We start from the raw sequence: 18,781 nt of genomic DNA, 5'->3' as shown, positions 1-18,781 counted from the left end.
AAACAAATCTAAATTAACATATATAAAATATATTTTTTGCTGAGATTTGATGATGTGACAATTTTGCTTTGTGATTACGCAATGACATCATTGAGCAATGACATCACAACGTCATTTAGCAACTTTTAGCCACAAATCAACCTTCCTTTAGCAACTTTCTCTGAAAATTAGTTGGCAACACTGGAGCGCTCACTCAGCCTCACAACAAGTGCGACGGCATTGCTTTGAAGGAACATCCCAGACGTCTTCCACTTGATTATTAAACCGTCCAGCTACAAACTTCATTACGCAACAATCTGTCAGAAATAGTCTGCACAAAATTTAGAAATTCATCATCCAAAAGATGTTATATGATGAAAAATGTATTTTACTTTTGTGCATTAAGAGCAACTATATGATTGATTTTTGGAAACCTTTATTAAGATCTCAAAAAGAACAGACAAAACCATATTCAGCCCCTTTTTTAATGCTTATATAATTTTCCTTGTTTTTTTTTCTTGACTCGTATAAAAGGCCATGCTTAATGTACGGTGTAGAAGCGAAAGAAGGAAGAGAGAAGACAGAGAGTGAGCTCTCGTTCGCGCTTATGACATACAACACGCGTAGAACACAGCATAGGGACCTGTATATATTTCTACATACATACAATAAGCGCAAAAAGTGCTTTATGCATAACAAAAACATGACTTGCTTTTTTAAAACAATGAATTGCAAAATCTTTCATATAAACCCCATATGAATTCAGTATGAACCTCACGTAGAGATGTTGCACAGATTGAACATGAATCAACCTCCACTTCACTTAGCATCAGTCAGTTCGACAACTGCATCAATGTATTTCCAGGGAAAAAGAATTTCTACGGAAATACAGTTCAGATACACATAAACACACTTTGAGTAATAACTAGGGCCCAAAGTCATTCCTAGAGACAAGAACTGTCAAAATACACAGGCATTTTCCTCACCATTTCAACATAATGGTATTTAAAACACATTTATGCAGATGATATTCATCATGACTTCACTGTTGTGTTGGTAAGCCCAAGGTGTTTGATAAAATAAAAATAGAGTAAAAACATACAACGATTGTTCAAACATAAAGAGAGAAGTGCAGAGATGTCTGACTGGCCTGTAATGGAGAGACATGAATATGCATTACTTCAGAGGAGATCAGGTAACTTTTTCTGACCCCAAGTGACGGCAGTAATGGAGAAATTCACAGTTCACTCAAGGTGTATCGTTTGTGTTTATTGTGTGAATGCAAACAGTGTGTGTGTGTTTGTCTGCGCTTCAGATGGTGGCAGGTTATTGTTCCCCACATCAGAACAGGTTCATGAGGTTCACATCTTGCTTTTGTCTGAAGAGCTGATGGTCTTCATTCCACTGGGAGTTCACAACATCATAAAAACTGACTACGAATACTGTAATATATATCCAGATGTCACCTGATGGAGCAAATCACCTTTAGAGCCTTGAAAGATGAATATTTACCAGCGATGCAACTAGTAAAACAGGCTTGACTGACCTTGACGTTACTCAGCCAGCCCTGTTATCCACCGCTGTGATTAACAGCACACGCCCAGTGTTTATATAATGTTGGTTCTTTTTTTATTTGTGGAGACATTTTCTGATGTGTGCATAATGATGCATAATGGACGTGCACACGCAGCCTCAGGTCCAGCGGCAACGTTTCCGCTGGCAGGCCTCGGGGTCTGAGGAGCAGCCGTCAGAGTCACTGCCCGAGGAGGGTCCTGGCGGGGTGTGTGTGTTCGAGTGCGTGTGCGTATGATCCAGGCTTAGCACCCATCCCAGCTTGGAGTGAAGAAGGTGTCTGAGGCCGGGCGGCAGGGGCAGGACTCGGAGGGCATCGACTCCAGACGGGAGCAGCTTGCGGAGTCGTGAGCAACACAGGTACTGTAGAGAGGTGGGAGCGGAGACCGAGCGAATCACCTTCATGCTGCTTTTGGCCGCAGTGGAACACGCCATCGGAAAAACACGCTTATTCTTCATCTCTGTAGCTGCTACACCTGCCACACACACAATAGACAGGTTAAATTAGGGCTACACGATTATGACAAAAATCATAATTGTCGATTATTCCCTTGAAATTGTAATTGCAATTATTAATTACGATTATCACAATTTACATTGAATGATGTTTATGCCATTGTTTGATGCAACTGCATGCCGTATTTTTATATGAAAATAAACAAGCTGAAAACACTCTAACTGAAAAACTTTTTGTGCTTTTCTGTAGTATTAAGCCTCAAATGTCAACTATACATCGGATTGGTTTCTTCTTTAAATTATAAAAAAGTAAAAATATGAATGGTATTATAATGTTATACTAAAATTAAAATAATGGGAAAAACCCTTAAGATAACATGTAGAAAGAAAGAAAAAACGCATCTTAAGCGTGCAGAATAACATAAGTGGACTTTGAACGATTAATTGCCGCTTTGAACGATTACATAATTGTGGCATCTAATCGCGATTAGAAATTCGATTAATTGTGCAGCCCTAGGTTAAATGTTATTAAATGAGTGTTTTAACTGTGATAAACCTGCTCTCCAGCTGTGTGATTGTTCTTTAGTGTCTGTTCTCTAAAAACTAGGAATGCGCAATTACAGATTTTCACACAGGACTAGTCGGTGGGTTGTTTGAACAACTACTAGTTATAGCCTTGTATAATCATGTTCACCAGACATGGATAGGACGTCTCTTATGGATATAGGGGCGCGAAGCACAACCTAACTAGATAACAAGGTAAATGACAAATATCAAAATAAATGAGTGAAATAACTGTAAACTTGCGTGATAATTCATAGTTGTTACAAAAAAATATATTTTATGCACGTTAACAGAAATATTGCTTATAGCAAGCGATTGGATTGGATTTGTTCTCCAAAAATAACTGTGAAAATTTATTGTTGAATTTTACAAAAAAAATTCTGCAGTGAATTTACAAAAAGTAACAAAATATGGCACTTTTTTTGTGATGGCTGTGGCAGAGGAGTTTTAAAGGCAGTGACTTTCCAACATTGACTGTATGATTTTGAGATCCATCTTTTCACACTGAGGACAACTGAAGGACTCTTCAGTATGCAACTATTACAGAAGGTTCAAACGCTCGCTGATGCTCCAGACGGAACTATTATTATTAAGAGCCAGGGGGTGAAAACTTTTTGAATTTGAAGATCAAGGTAAACTGTACTTCATTTGACTTCTGGGAAACATGTAAGTATCTTCTGAAAGGCAGTACTAAATGAAAAAATATGATATTTAGGCAAAATAAGAAAAAAGTAAGAACCCCCCCAGCTCTTAATGCATGATTTTCCTTGTAGAAGATAAACAATAACATGCATTTTGTACGATCCCTCTTTTTTTGGTAAAATAATTAACATTTTGCAGATTCTGCAAGGTGTATGTAAACTTTTGACTTTGACTTCAACTGTATATATACACACACACACACAAACACACAATAATAAGAAAAATAATATAAAACTGTCTCTTACTGTCAATTACTAAATTGTAATACATGTCAAAAACATGTTTGTCTGGTTACACTGACATTTTTTGCTGACAAAAATCTCAAAAACATTCCTTTTACAAGAACATAACTGTTCATGTTATCTTTCAATTCCTAGAGAGAAACTGACACTTAAAAATGTGTATTATATTTAAAAAAACAACAAAGATAAGATTGCAGCTGAAAGGAGTTTGTCATCTTACCGATGCACTTGCGGTTTTTGTAGAAGGTGAGGGTGCCGTGCCAAGTGTCCAAGTGAACACCAATAATGGAACCCTGTCCGAAACGTGATGAAAAGCTCACTTTATCACCGTTATGATGTAATAGACCTGAGAAAAACACAAACACACATTACATGAAAAACAATTCCTTCCACACCATGCGTTCATGTAAAGTATAGCGGTTTGTGAACACAAGTATGTGTTTGCGAACCAAACCCGTTTTACCTGTATATGACAGACCCCAGCTGTCTTCATCTTTACCCAGCAGGCTGCAGAATGTGTGTCTATATTTGTCCAGATTCACATCTGATGAGCCAATACCAACCATCTACAAAACACACACAGAGAATTCAACCGTTAAGTTTAAACATCCCCACAGTCTTCAAATCCTTCTAATATGCTGATTTGGTGCTTAAGAAACATTTCTTATTATCAATGTTGAAAACAGTTCAGTGCTGCTTTTGAACTGCTGTGTACATTTGACAAGAAGCATGCAAAACTACTCATTGCAATGTGGCTCACATCTTGGAAAACTCAACTGATTCAGCAACTCTCATCCCTATTAGCTGTATGCTGACAGTTATGCTTCAGTCTGCTGAATCAGCTACGCTGCTAAATTTGTCTTTTAATATCAGCCCTTTTTATACAAAATGCCCTAAATAAGCAAACTGCCCCCTATTCACAAAAACCACACTGAATATCACTACCACACTAAACATGCATAAAGACACACATCTGCACTTTTGTTTCTCACCATGTCTGTGCCGTAGACTGGGGAAGTCATTTTAATCTCCCAGAAGTGCTGTCCCTCTGAGAGTTCTTTGGAGCCGCGAATGGCTGCCGTTCCACAGCTATACTCCGAGTGGAAGCTCACTTTCCTGTTCTCACAGCTCAGCAGCGTGGCAGACGACCGGCTGCCCTCATCCCACATCCAGTCAAAATCTGACAAACAAGTAAAAAGCCAATAAGAGAACAAGTTTAAGCATGAGCAAGGTAAAACTAATGTATCAATGTTGCATGTGTCACCACCTTGGTCATCTTCTCCGCAGTGGCAGTTTCGCAAGTGTGTGTAACCCCGGAGCCGTGGGTTACAGCTGAGCTCCATCTGTGAATCACAGCTGCAGTATGACTCTCCCGTTACAGGCACCGCGCTCGGAACCGCCGGAACAATGGCTGGATACTCGGCTTCAGAATCAGAGTCACTGTACTGCAAGACACATGCGTGCAAATTCAGATCTGACATAGCTTAGGTCCTTTTGGTCTGTCATTTATGCTTTTTTGAACGGAAATGACTCCTGTGATGTTCAGCACTTCAGACAAAAGGCCTTTTCAAGCTAAAAAATTAAAGGGATAGTTCAACTAAAATGTAGATAAATTTGTTTCTTTATCCAAACAGATTTGGAGAAATTTAGCATTACATTACTTGCTCACCACTGAATGCTCTGCAATGAATCAGAATGAGAGTCCAAACAGCTGATAAAAACATCACAATAATTAACTAAACAAATTCCTGTGCATCAATTAATGTCTTTGAAGTGAAGTGAAAGGCTACGTGTTTGTAAGGAACCAATTCATCATCAAGATGTTTTTAAACTATAAACTGTTGCTTCTGGCTAAAATATGAGTCCTCTATCCATAATATTGCTTTCTCCAGTTAAAAAGCCATCTTAACTGAATCTGTAAAGAAATATGCACAGATCAAGCACCGTTTACAAGAGAAAACAGTCCAGAACAGTTCTAAACAAATATGTCAGTGGACTTTGATGTGAGAGGAAAACAGGGGATGGAGGAAGCGTTAAAAAATCCTTAATTCCTATAAACATGCAGCTTTTCACTTCACAAGACATTAATTGATAGACTGGAGTGGTGTGGATTATTGTGATGTTTTTATCAGCTGTTTGGACTCTCGTTCTGACGGCACCCATTCACTGCAGCGGATGCATTGGTGAGCAAGTGCTGGAAAGCTAAGTTTCTCCAAATCTGTTCTGATGAAGAAACAAACTCATCCACATCTTGGATGGCCGGAGGGTGAGTACATTTTCAGAAAATCTTCCAATTTGGGTGAATTATTCCTTTGATTGCTGCCACATCTACAGGCCTTTCCACATCATCCACACCCACCTGCTGGCGATCATAACCCCACTCGTCATTCTCGGAGGCAAGCACCAGCGCTCTTGCATCTGCATCCCGTCGGATCCCACTCCATACGTACCTCCACGACCTGCTGTTTCTGCTCCGCCTCGACATGCCAACCAGGAGCCTCCGCACCCGTCAATCATAGAAAGAACAGTTGCTTGTTATAGAGCATAAACAGAGAGAACAGACAGTCCTACTGGAAACACACAGCAAACACACTGTCAAATCAAATTCATTTGAACAGCGTTTTCACAATACAATGTTTCAAAGCAGCTTTACAGAAATATGACAGACCTACAGACATATGTGACCCTGGAGCACAAAACCAGTCATAAGTAGCACAGGTATATTTGTAGCAATAGCCAAAAATTCGTATTTTTTTGCACCCTCAGATTCCAGATTTTCAAATAGTTGTATCTCGGCCAAATATTGTCCTATCCTAACAAACCATACATCAATAGAAAGCTTATTTATGATGATGTATAAATCTCAATTAAAAAAAAAAAAGACCCTTGACTGGTTTTGTGGTCCAGGGTCACAAATGACAACTGTTACTTCAGAGATCTTCCAGTAATCACCAGAAAAATTACGTGTGTGTTATAAACATAGTGTACCAAAATATTAGTTTGTCAGTAGCCATAAACTTTTTTTTATGTCCCTACCACATGTGTTCCCCATTATATCTTCAAATAATTCATAACGTGCCAAACGGATTGTCTTATGTGCGTTTTATTGTAATCCCGTTGAGCGTGAGGTGCGCTCGTGAAGCTAAACTTCCACTGTAGTGTATTTAGCGCGCGAGATGTAAACACTAGCTGGCAACACGCTCAGTTTAATTTCCAGTGATAAATGCATTGAGTCATTTCATTACACATAGGCAGTCATTTGAGAGCTAGCTGACATGTCGGTATACTGTAGCTCCTAAAGATAGAATCCGTAAAATACATAACATGTTCTCTCTGCTAGGCCTCGCAGATGGTGGTCAGCGAGAGCCAGGCACCTTGCAAGACTGTAGAGATGAAGGCTAATTCGCTTACAGAAGAGCAGATCGCCTGCAGTCATGCTAATACTATCGAATACTATTTGGATTTCAATATTATTCCAGCCCATATGATAATAATGGTAAAACAGTGCAACAGGCTTCGTCATATATACATGATCTTGGCGCTAACGGAGGCTCGCGGACTTAGCAGGCGCTACATCCTGCCTGCTGCATTCACTCGGATAAGCACAAGCAAACTTACCTGTCTTTCAGTGGCACCACTGCGATCACTGGAGTCTCGTATACCTGAAGGCTTTAGTATGACACTGTAATGTATGTATCTGTAAAAGCAATCGGATTCTGTTCACCAGCTAACTGTCACACTTTCCTGTGACCTACTTTCACGACAGACGTAAACAATGCTTAACAAGCCCCGCCTCCTCGGTTCAAACTCCATTGGTCAAAAATTCCAAGTAGGCGGGGTTTATTTTCTAGCTTGCGTTACTACAGGTCTAAACAGCTGTCACTTAAATGTCAAACTCGTCCCAAGACTGAAGGCTAAACACCTTTTCTGACTTTCACGCTTCCCCATGCAGGCAAGTGTAGCGACAGTACATTGAGGCAGATGTTAAACTGTCATAATTAATTAACTAGATTACTTTTGGGCTGTTTCAGTAAGACAGACAGCTCTTTGCTGTGTTCTTCAACCGAACAGTTTAACAGACTATTTCAGAATATTCTGCTACATGTCTTAGAACAATCTGTTATCTACTGTTTCAACTTTGTTCATACCTACAAAAGTTAGAGTTTGTTCATAAATCTTGATTAAGGTCGGTGTTTTGTTTACGGAATACATGCCTATGTGTCATGCCTGTTTGGATTTAGCTTCAATTCAAAAGGATTAATAATAATAATAATAATAGTTTTTGTTGTTGCTGTTTTGTTTTATAAAAAATGAAACCTATTTTAGGACAATTAAGCTTCTAGACTTTTCTGGTTATATTATTTCTGTATAACATAATTTTCTAAAAGGAAAGTACATTTTAATTACTGTAGAAAACAAATTATGGGCATTACATTAAATAAATTATGTAAAAATCAAAAGTAAAAATTCCAGGCCCATTATGAAACTTTTTTGTGCATAATTGTCATTGAAATAATGTCACTGTGCAAAAAAAAAAAAAAAAAATCTAAAATAGACCTTACAGATTATATTTTTAAGCTAAATATAATTATCTTTGTGACATTCACTCATAATCACAGTAGGTTAATACATGTTGCTGTTATAATCAAATTCAGAAATCTTAATTTGTACAAAGAATTAGACAAACTGTCTATTCTATTGCTGATGTGATATAATAAACTAACTGTAATTTAGCTAGCACAGTCACTTTGTATTACAGATGGGTCAATTACACCGTTTCTGGTAATGATGTGCAGTAAGAGGTCTGGAAAATGAAGGAGTGCTGCTCTATAGCGCCCCCTTCCCCCTGTGGTGGCGTGACTGCAACAACCATTCACTTCAACGCAATGAAGTTTGGTTGAGGCTGCAATGCGGTGATTCAGACAACCAGATGGTAACCTGTGGATTAATCATTAAACTCATGTTGCAGTCTATTCGACTCTCTGTGACGTGAGAGCATCTCGATTATTAAATGTATAGTTGCAGTTTCTGAATATATTTTAGTGAGACACTCCTCAGATACCATTTGTTCATGTTCACCAGTGATAGATGAATTTGCATACTTGGAAATCATAATAGGCTAATTTATGCACCTTAAATTGAAGGACATAATACGTTACAGTCCAAGAATTGGCTTGCACTTCGAACATCTGCAGTATATTTCCATTATCACATCACGTGTGTGTTTGAATAAAAAGGAAACTGAAATTAGATTGAGGAAGTTTTATTCGGAAACTGGACAAGCTGCGCTGGTGTTCACCCATGAATGGAACCAGAAACAGTATCAACTACAGGTAAAACGCTACACGTCTGAAGAATGTCATGTTAAGAGTTAAAGCACACGCTCGCTCACAGGCACACGTGTGCATCCATTCATTTCACACACACTTAGTAAACTTGCACATCAATACCTTGATTAAGACAACGGTCTCAATGGTAATCAATGATTACATACCCAAAGAAACTCCACAAATTTCCCACAGTGCAATTCACCTACCTATACAGTCTTACATGTATATATATTTCTCATATTACACACACACACACTCATGTATTTAGATAAACATTATTTCAATAAAGACTTTGATCCATTTAACTGTTTAATGAACATCTCAAAATCTTCATAAATAATCAGCAGAAACAGAAAAAAAACTGAAACAAAAACAAACAGTAATAATTCCATCTTTTTTTACACTTAGGTCCTCAACATCAGTGTTTCAATTCGAATGGTCCCAAAAGGGAGAAAACTAAACGACGGCTGATTTGTTCTTCAAATGAGAATAAAATTAAGACAAAATAAAAGAAGGATGACAAACAAGTGTAGCATAGGAGAAAGAGGGCATCTATTTAAACACACACACACAGGACGAGATCAACAGCTACACAGCGCATTTACAGGGGGACGCACGTCAGGCTACTATACACAGAGAGGAAGTTCAATCATACATTCAACTTGCAAACAGCACATTCACGATACACGCATGCACGCAAAAATTCCTCTCTCAACGTTTCGGGTGGTGAAGTTACTCAATGTATATCATTTGGAGGATGTTTGTGTGTGTGTGTGTGTGTGTGTGTGTGGTTGATGGTTGTTCATGTGTAAGAGATGATACGAGTGATTAACCCTTGGTGGACAGGATAAGAGCGACAATTAGCCCGTAGAGCCCCAGAACCTCAGCGAAAATGAGGATAAGGATCATCCCCACGAACAGGCGAGGCTGCTGGGCTGTGCCCCTCACTCCTGCATCTCCCACGATACCAATAGCGAAGCCAGCTGCGAGACCACTCAGACCCACGCTCAGCCCGGCACCCAGGTGCAAGAAACTCCTAAACACAGAACATGCATAGCGTTACATCTTTGTTGTAACAACATTTGTTACATTATGAAGACAATATAATAGACAACAACTGAGGTAAATTTAAATAATAATTACATAAAGTAATATTAGTAACAACAATAATTTACAAAAAGAACAATACCATTAAACCTCCATGTACAGATACAGTAACAGTCTTTATATATTCTCATATAAAGTTGTATGTATGCATATATTATATATATATATATATATATATATATATTTTAGTTATAAAAAATATTTATCTATCTATATACAAAAATTGGATTTTGTAATTATAACAAAGTACATAATAATAAATACCCTATAACAATACCCAATTTATACAGATAAAGTAAAACGTCTCTTTAATTGTTTATATACTCTTACTATCTATCGATTTTAATATAGTGTTAAATCGTTTTTGTAAAAATATATTTTGCTTGTTAAACATTATGAAGTCAATAAAATGTAGAGTCATTTAAGGGTTAGTTCACCCAAAAATAAATTCACGCTTGCGTCATGATACTGTCGTGAACGCGCGTCCACAAGTGACGCAGTAGTAGTAGTTACCTTGCTGTCTATGGGAGGGTCAGAGAGCCCTCAGATTTCATCAAAAATATCTTAAACTGTGTTCCGAAGATGAACGAAGGTCTTACGGGTTTGGAACTACACGTGGGTGAGTAATTAATGACAGAATTTTCATTTCTGGGTGAACGAACCCTTTAAGATTTTTCTATTTTAACCAAATAAAAAATAAATAAAACCCTTTCACCTCCATGTACAGATACAGTAAGTTGATATACTCTCACTACCTATAAACTCTAATATAGTGTTATATCTAGATTAGTCATATCATATCAAACAGATATTATAGTCAGCTATTTAAATAACATTTCTCAGCCACCAATAAAATGTGTGCTATTTTTTTTCTCGGTTTATGAGGAAGCTGAGAGTGACTTGCAGGAAAATCCTAAGCAGATAAGACACAAGCGAAGAGCATGACTCACTTGTAGAGCGTGATTCCGGGAGCCATGTTGTTGGCAATAAGTACAGCCACCACCAGGCCATAGATGGCAATGATACCCGCCATGACCACGGGAATGATGGACTTCATGATCAGCTCCGGTCGCATCACTGACATGGCAGCAATGCCTGTGCCACTCTTGGCTGTCCCATATGCAGCACCCAGTGCTAAAAAGAAAGGAAATGGCAATTAACATGTGCAAAGAGAGCGAGAACGAGCACTTAAAATGGGTTCAAGTTTAATGAATACAGGACAAGGCACATGTTGTAGGTTTAAACAAATACCCAATTAATGAACACCATTCTAACACGTCTTATAAACCAACCCCCCAAATACAAACCAGCAGTTCCAGGAATACTTAGTAACCTTTTTAAGGCGAGACACAACAGACAAAACCATAATTTCGAGATTTTGCTTCCATACTGTTTTCTTTCAGACTAGTGTAAAGAAAACATCCAAAATACACATGTTAAGTTTTTATTTTATTACACTTTATCATCTTTAAATTTCAGCTGCATTACTTATATTTAATGGCTGTTTTCTCAAAACTGATTTTTTTCTCCTGCACTGAGCCAGAAATCTCCACTTCAGTAGCACTTACATACAACAAAATTTAGTTTTCTTCCTATCTCTATTTTTTTACGGTTTTTACAGAGGGTTGTGTTATTAGGGCTGGGTAAAAAAAATACTGATATCTCGATATTAATCGATTCTCATTTTTACGGAATGATATCGATTCTTAAATACCGAGAATCGATTAGTCTCGCCTGTTTTCAGTTAATGGACAGAACATTGAAGGGCACTTCCCATCCAATAAATCGCAATAAGCATTGTGCTTTGGTACTTTTAATATGAAACAAAGTCTCAGATTTCAAATTCTGTCCATTGTATTGCAGTATTCAACAATAAATGCCGTTTTGGCGCTGTTTAATGTGGAGTGACAGATCGCTGTAGCGCCTCAGTTCAATAAAAGCGGCAGCGCGAGGCGCACGTGAACCAATCATCTTCTCCACATTAATATCAGTTTCAGCACAAAATAAACATGACTAAACATCTGAAGGTATGTATAAAAGAAATAGTACAACTTTACAATCCGTATCCTGTTTCATGTAATCGCTCAATCAGTGTTTCCTCTGCGCAAAGACGTCAATATAACGTCTTGTAAACAATGTCACGTAACGTCACATTTACCGCTCAGCTACTAAATCAGACATCAGAAGACTACAATGGACAGTCAGGACTGCTCAGAGGATTATTGGTGCCCCCCTGCCCAACCTCCAAGATCGTTACATCTCCAGAGTGAGGGAAAGGGCAGGTAAAATCACTCTGGACCCCTCGCACCCTCAGCACACTTCCTCTTTGAACTGCTGCCCTCTGGCCGGCGCTACAGAGCACAGACCACCAGAACAGCCAGACACAAGATCAGTTTTTTTCCCCAGGCCATATCCCACCTGAACAAAACATAACACACCTCAGGACTGCACATCTGTTAATAAGTTAACTCATCAAAACTTTCATCTGTAAATACCACATATGCACATTCACAATTCTGTCTACTCATTTCTTTTCTCAATATTTTATTACGATATTGTAATTTATAATTTATGGTCTCTTCTCTTTATTATTGGTGTTTCTATCACCTTAAATGACATGCATGTCTGCACTATGTCTGTACTGGAAGCTCCTGACACCAAGACGAATTCCTTGCGTGTGTAAACACACTTGGCAATAACGCTCCTTCTGATTATGAACCTATTCATCTGTGGTGTCTAGATTTAAAGACTTCAAAAGGCACGCTCAGCAAAACATTGAGACAGTCGTCAACTGCTTTCGTTCTCCGTCACATGACTACAGAAGCAGCGAGTCCCTTTCGTTTGCAGGAAGCGAGCGAGGAGTTGCATCAAATTTATTTGGATCTTTCCTGGACTGAGGCACGATGCGCTGAGACGGCACTTAAAAAATGTATTAAATGCCAAGAGCAATGGCTGTCGTTTGAGTAACGTTACAGACAATACGTGTGTCTCTGAGATAAACAGTTAAACTCACAAGGACGTTTTTGTCTGGGCGTGTAGTTCGTGTTTTTAAAATGGGCCGTCGCATTAGATAAGAGCAAACCTGTTTATGTTAATTAAGTAATGCATTTCGTCTGGAGTTGAAGAAAATCAATGGCATTTAATCGGTCAGGCGACGCTACAGTTACAGTCTAGACCAATACACGCAGGATAAGCGATTATAAGAGATAGCGATGATAAGAACAACAACGAAACAAACAAAAAAATCTGACGTTCTTCCAGCCATAGAGGACATTAAATAAATGACGTCCTTGCGCAAACATTAAAACAGGAGCATCGGCTCATCCGACACGACAGCGTCTTAAGTTTACCACGCTGGGTTCAGTGAGCCGTAACAATGAAGGAAATAATGAAACGAAATAAATAATTAATTGACATTACGTCAACCGAGACGTCATGTGCCGTGATGGAAACCTTCGCATCCTTTCTCCTACTACAGGTACACGGCTCAGCGAGCAACGCGTCGCGTCGCGTTTACCCGGGCTATACACCTAATAAAGCATTCAAAGTGACGGACACTCAGTTTAATAAGGGTAAAACGACGCGTCTCTTACCACTGAACACCATTGCTGCCGAGGCACCCATCACTGCGAAGAAGGGAGAGTACAGGGGGCTCTGGGCGGACATTCTTCTTGCGCGTTCAGACACCTAAAACTAAAGACAGAGAGGGAGGAAGGCTTCAGTCTAGGAGGTTTAGGCTCTAAGGGAGCTCTGTTCTAGGCTGACAGGTCTTGTAGGAGCAGGAGCGGAGCGCAAGAGACGGTCACGGATCCGACAGGAGCTCGATCGCCGGTGGAGAGGAAGAAAATGGCGAAATGGAGAGAGTCACATGATCAACCAAGAGTGCAGGGTCCATTTCCGCTTCTCCGGGTATGACTTATGAATACGCTGCGCAACGTATTTCTTTCTAGGATTTTGTAATGACTGACTGTCACGGGATCTCAGAGAGGATTTTCGACGTTTTAGTAGAATTGAATACACGTTATTAGTTTTGTGTGAGCATTGGGTGGTTTTGTCGCTTGAACGACACCCCTATTTTATTGGTAATTTGGTATGTTCCATTGCAGGCTTCCACTACGATCTTTGAATGCGTTCACTGATCATAGAAATATATAGACTTGTTGTAAACCAGTTGTTTATCTGGTAGAACTTGTTTCATTCTTTAAAAACCGACAGATGTTGGCCACATATTATATGGATAAGTTTAAATCTCTTATGGTAGGAACCATTTTGCGAATAAGGTTGTGAAAGTGCATGATAGAACACATACACATAAATAGGCTATTCTTTTTTTTTTTTTTAAAGCTCAAAATCCAATAGACCAGTTTTCTCAGTGCATTTACTACAGCTATTTGTAGACGTCCATTAATATAACTGGGAAAAAAAAGTTTACTGAAGCATTGAAATATCAATGAAATGTTGAAGAAACGTTATTTTTACATTGCATGTGGAGGTTGTATGAGGTGTACATTGTCATGTGCTTAGTCTCATGACTTCTAGGCTTGGAGCTGGAGAGTCCAGAGGGGAAGTAACTTTATATTACTCACTCTCGGGAACAGGCGTAGGCAGACAAGTGTAATATTAAAACTTCTTAATTGTTCTGTAATGTGTGTGAACTTCCCTTTTAGTTGTGTGATTTTTGATGTGAACCTAAATACTGCAAGTTGCACTCCATGTATTCCTTCCTCTGCATGTTGGGTGCTGATGACAGTCACCTGATATTATACCACCTGCATTTTACACAGTGGTAGTTACTATAAAACAGATAAAGAAGAGTGAAGCGAATCCGGGAAAGGAAAATGCATTCTTGTCTTCTACTGATTAACAAAAGAGTGCAAATTCAGTGTATACACTATATGCTTTATATATTTATATACACTAGAGCAGACATTGCCAGATGCATAGTGGGAAAATATTTCTAGGAACAGTTTTCTGTCTATAATACAGTATTACATCTATAAAATATAACACACCAGTTTTCCAAATATTAAAATATGTAATGCTTTAATAATAAAACTAAACTAAACTCTGACTTTTACATTAAATGTTCCCTCCTGGTGGGATGACCTGCCCAACTCAGTCCGAGCAGCTGAGTCCTTAACCATCTTCAAGAATCGGCTAAAAACACATCTCTTCCATCTTTATTTGACCCTCTAACTCTAGCACTCTCTATTCTAATTCTATTCTTGATTCTATTCTATTCTATCTGTTTTCTTTTTATTTATTATATCATTTAAAAAAAATACCCTTGCTACGTGTACTGCGTTAGGCTAACTGAGACTTATAGCACTTGTATTTTGATTTTGATTGCTTCCATTGTCCTCATTTGTAATTCGCTTTGGATAAAAGCGTCTGCTAAATGACTAAATGTAAATGTAAACTAGCTGTTTGGAATTGAGCTGAGTGTATTATAATAATAGTAACATCAACCATGCAATAAACAAATGTAACTTGACATGAAATAAAAAACTATTAAAAGCTAAAACTACATAAATACTATGTTTAATTATACAAATTTATAATTAAACTAGATAAACAGCTTATATTATTCCAGTATGTGGCTGATTTGACTGAGGGAAATCTGAATCCACATATATATTTAACAAGGTGTTTAGGATGACCCGGATGGTTGAGAGGGTTAATGTATGTGGTGCCGTTGGATGTCGCTGTAATTCTTCATATTTCTTTTTTATTGTCTACGTGGCACTCTCTCATCTGCTGTCCCATACTGCTCCCTATTGGTTATCTGTGTCCAGCATCGCTGAAAACCAAACGAATCACCTGACTGAAGTTTAAATGTGTCTTCATTTTCGTTTGTCAGTCTCGTCTGGTTATGTTACGAGCGCGGATGGCTTGTTTGCTCACGGAATATTTACAGATATGCAATTATATTACGCATATGTATTTTCTCAAAACAACTGTAGGGGGCACCCGGATTTGAACCGGGGACCTCTTGATCTGCAGTCAAATGCTCTACCACTGAGCTATACCCCCTATCCGCGATGACACACCAGTATGTGGCAACTTATTTATATACATAATATTTCCATAGACTGTTTGATCATCAGTTTAATACATTCAAGAATCATAACACATGAATGATTCCACACAAAAAGCAGTTTCATCCTCACAAAGTCTCTTTATTTTGAAAATCGGTAATTCATGAACATCCTTTGACAAAATACATGAATTTGATAATAGTGTCCATTACACTGGGAGTTTGTAAACAGTTATTTGCAGAAATTCTACACAGAGGAACAGAAAAAGAAAAATAATAGCCAGACATCCATAGATCTTGGGGTTTAGTGCTACTGTTTCAGCCTGTTTTGGGGAAAATACATTTGAACAGTGTCTTCTAAATGAAAGGGAAGAAACAATAGCGTGGTGTAGGGTTTGTGTCAGCTGCTATGCTACAGGAACAGTGTTTGTGTGACACAGAGATGGGTGAAGTCTCATCTTGTAAGTGTATCCTCCAGTGAATTCACACCATGATCCCATTAAGCTTCTTCCTGTAACAACATGTAGGGCAAATATGAGCACAACAACATGATCAGGTAGGCTACACCTTCATCTGTGGTCACGCATAGAAAGAGGCCTAGTAATATTCTCAACATTATGTATTGTGCTATTTATTATTATTATTATTTTGCTGCAGGCCTATGCACATTTTGAAAAAATAGGCTTCATCATTCATTTGTATTATTTAACCATAACCAAAACCTGCCTTACTTCGCTCTGCAATTCCAAAATCATCAAGTACAGCTGACATAAACAACACAATGAATGCTATTTTTCTCGATGAAATGTAAAAAATAAAATAAAAATACAATTAGCTAGAAATCCATCGCCAACCTCTGAGCTCAGACGGCTCCCGTGGATCACGCGTCCGCTCTCAGGGCGGTGCATCCGTGCTGCCGTGATCAGATCAGAGCACGTAGATGATGTAGGACAGCAACACAAGGCCGATGATGGCGAAGAACATCAACAGCAGCACATCCAGCATGATGCTCACGGAGCAGCGGGTCCAAAAGATGCGCAGGATGCTCGGTCTCGATGACGGCTGTGTCCGCTGGACTGGACTGGAGACCCTCCTCCTCCCTTCGAGAAAGATGCAGCCAGCAGTAAATGGGGCCAAGCGCTGGAAATAAGATTCTTCCTCTTTTGTAGCGTGCAGACTTGGCTTATTAGGAGCAAACCAGGCTGTACTATTCGGAAAGATGAAGGCAACTACATAATAATAATAATAAAAAGTCATATTTTATATGGGACCTTTAGAATTTGAGTGATTATCAGGGATAAGAGATTAAATTAGTTAGACAATTGCGTTACATTTGAAAATTGAGAGGGACGTGTCTGATTCTCAGGAGTTTTGACTTCAAACGCATGTTTAGATGGAGAACCACACTGTAAAAAATGCAACTGCATATTTTCCAGTTTACGAAATTCCATTTTCTTAAAACTACATACAAACCCTTGTCAGGCCAACAAAATCACCCCAAATGTTGTCCCAACTAGGCGAACACAGTTTTCTGAACAAATAATTTTTATATTGTTGAAATGTTAAGGCTTTGTGAGTTCCCAGCATGCATTGCAGCATGAATATGCGTATGCAGCTACTGTTATAGGATTATTTTGCTGTTTGTTGACTTCATTTAAACTTTTTTGTTGTTATTTTGTCATTATTTAGTTATTTGTTGTACTGTGATGTAAAGAGCTAATCTTTTTAACAATTGTTGATTGCCACCTTTCTTAATTGTGTGTCTTAATTCTTCTTAATTGTGTGTCTAGTTTTGAGGCCTAAAGTATGTTCAACCAACTGAATCCATTTTATAGATTTTATGGTCTTGTAAGATAATTTACGAATGAAGACAGTGTTGTGTACTTACACATTATATTAAGATATCCATTAAGATTTCTAAAACGGTTCACCGTTTGTCATCGGTTAATAAACAAAATTGATAATGTGGTGACTTCTTACACATTCTTTTTTTTCATCCAGGAAACAGAAGAAAATAAACTACCTCAACGACAGTAATTGTTGTTTCAGTTTATGTGACAAGAATTTTTCTTTTAGTAAAATAAGACAATCAGCATCGCATGAACAAACAAATTTACGTTGGCTAAACAAAGTATCTTTACTTAGAGCTAAAAAAAAAACTATTGTTGAGAGAACTCAAACAAGTCTTACTGCATCAAGTCACCTTATTTTCTTTTTACGTTTTCTCAACTATTTATTTTCTTTACAGTGCATGACTTGCATGAGGGCAAGCATTGAGTTTACACATACTCACAAGGCTTTTTTTGACACGAGTGTCATATTCCCCTCCATATTTTCCACCTTTTCAAAATCCTTGCCGTTTATTTTTTTGGGTGATTTGTCATTTATTAATGACCATTACTAACAATGAGACGATATATTATACTGTCATAGATTTTCCACCAAAGAAGAACAATCTACTTGAGCTTGAGCTAAAATTGTTAGATTTATGCATTGGAATAAAAAGATGAAAAAGAAAAAGATCTTGGATAACTTTAGGATATTTACATATCTTGTTGTATCCCTTAGATGTCTTACCCAAAAAAAAAACTCTGCACTGCATAAATGTTTTAGAAAGGTAAAAGTACATTAAATTAAGAAATTGATCCTTTTTTTCAGCAAGTATGCATTAAAATCAATCAAAAGTGACAGTAAAGACATTTATAATATTGTAATATTAATTGATGTTATAATATTGAGCAGCACAACTGCTTCAACATGATAATAATGATAAATGTTTCTAATAATCATAT

The 18,781-nt window shown here is 38.0% G+C and overlaps 2 protein-coding genes and 1 non-coding gene across 6 annotated transcripts; all 3 read right to left on the bottom strand.

The window, feature by feature from the left end:
• Positions 1-431: 431 nt before the first annotated feature.
• LOC107754412 (SPRY domain-containing SOCS box protein 3-like) lies at positions 432-7,309 on the bottom strand. 4 transcript variants are annotated; one of them, XR_001641583.1, is made up of 8 exons: positions 7,134-7,309; positions 5,875-6,021; positions 4,783-4,960; positions 4,508-4,695; positions 3,979-4,081; positions 3,736-3,861; positions 1,526-2,027; positions 432-1,445 (listed from the first exon to the last, which is right to left on the bottom strand). XR_001641583.1 is itself a non-coding variant. In XM_016570854.1 (7 exons), the coding sequence occupies exons 2-7, from the start codon at positions 5,998-6,000 to the stop codon at positions 1,672-1,674; spliced, it is 1,077 nt and encodes a 358-aa protein (XP_016426340.1). In that variant the 5' UTR covers positions 6,001-6,043; positions 7,134-7,309; the 3' UTR covers positions 432-1,671. The 4 variants fall into 4 exon arrangements, 3 of the variants coding, with proteins under 3 accessions (XP_016426340.1, XP_016426333.1, XP_016426351.1); XM_016570854.1 differs by having other exon boundaries at positions 432-2,027; positions 5,875-6,043; XM_016570847.1 differs by having other exon boundaries at positions 432-2,027.
• Positions 7,310-8,762: 1,453 nt separating this feature from the next.
• LOC107754334 (V-type proton ATPase 16 kDa proteolipid subunit-like) lies at positions 8,763-13,835 on the bottom strand. Its single transcript, XM_016570746.1, has 3 exons — positions 13,546-13,835; positions 10,903-11,086; positions 8,763-9,881 (listed from the first exon to the last, which is right to left on the bottom strand). Exons 1-3 carry the CDS (start codon positions 13,616-13,618, stop codon positions 9,674-9,676), a joined length of 465 nt encoding a protein of 154 aa, XP_016426232.1. The 5' UTR covers positions 13,619-13,835; the 3' UTR covers positions 8,763-9,673.
• Positions 13,836-15,913: 2,078 nt separating this feature from the next.
• trnac-gca (transfer RNA cysteine (anticodon GCA)) lies at positions 15,914-15,985 on the bottom strand. The gene has a single exon. It is a non-coding gene; the product is annotated as a tRNA-Cys (tRNA).
• Positions 15,986-18,781: the final 2,796 nt, after the last annotated feature.

This window comes from Sinocyclocheilus rhinocerous, unplaced genomic scaffold (genome assembly GCF_001515625.1).
Source record: "Sinocyclocheilus rhinocerous isolate Xijiao unplaced genomic scaffold, SAMN03320098_v1.1 scaffold1063, whole genome shotgun sequence".
Lineage (NCBI taxonomy): Eukaryota > Metazoa > Chordata > Actinopteri > Cypriniformes > Cyprinidae > Sinocyclocheilus > Sinocyclocheilus rhinocerous.
The sequence above is the reverse complement of the archived record's forward strand: the minus strand, read 5'-3'. Positions and strand labels throughout refer to the sequence as shown.

What these genes read in the sequence shown, in the direction of transcription:
- LOC107754412 (XM_016570854.1), bottom strand. Translation starts at nt 6,000, where the DNA reads ATGTCGAGGCGGAGCAGAAACAGCAGGTCGTGGAGGTACGTATGGAGT. An exon ending in GGGGTTATGATCGCCAGCAG is followed by an intron (nt 4,961 to 5,874) that starts GTGGGTGTGGAT and finishes TGTGTCTTGCAG; the next exon opens with TACAGTGACTCTGATTCTGA. An exon ending in CAGTCTACGGCACAGACATG is followed by an intron (nt 4,082 to 4,507) that starts GTGAGAAACAAA and finishes TGTGTTTTGTAG; the next exon opens with ATGGTTGGTATTGGCTCATC.
- LOC107754334 (XM_016570746.1), bottom strand. Translation starts at nt 13,618, where the DNA reads ATGTCCGCCCAGAGCCCCCTGTACTCTCCCTTCTTCGCAGTGATGGGT. An exon ending in GGCAGCAATGGTGTTCAGTG is followed by an intron (nt 11,087 to 13,545) that starts GTAAGAGACGCG and finishes CTTTCTTTTTAG; the next exon opens with CACTGGGTGCTGCATATGGG. An exon ending in CCCGGAATCACGCTCTACAA is followed by an intron (nt 9,882 to 10,902) that starts GTGAGTCATGCT and finishes TTCTGTGTTTAG; the next exon opens with GAGTTTCTTGCACCTGGGTG.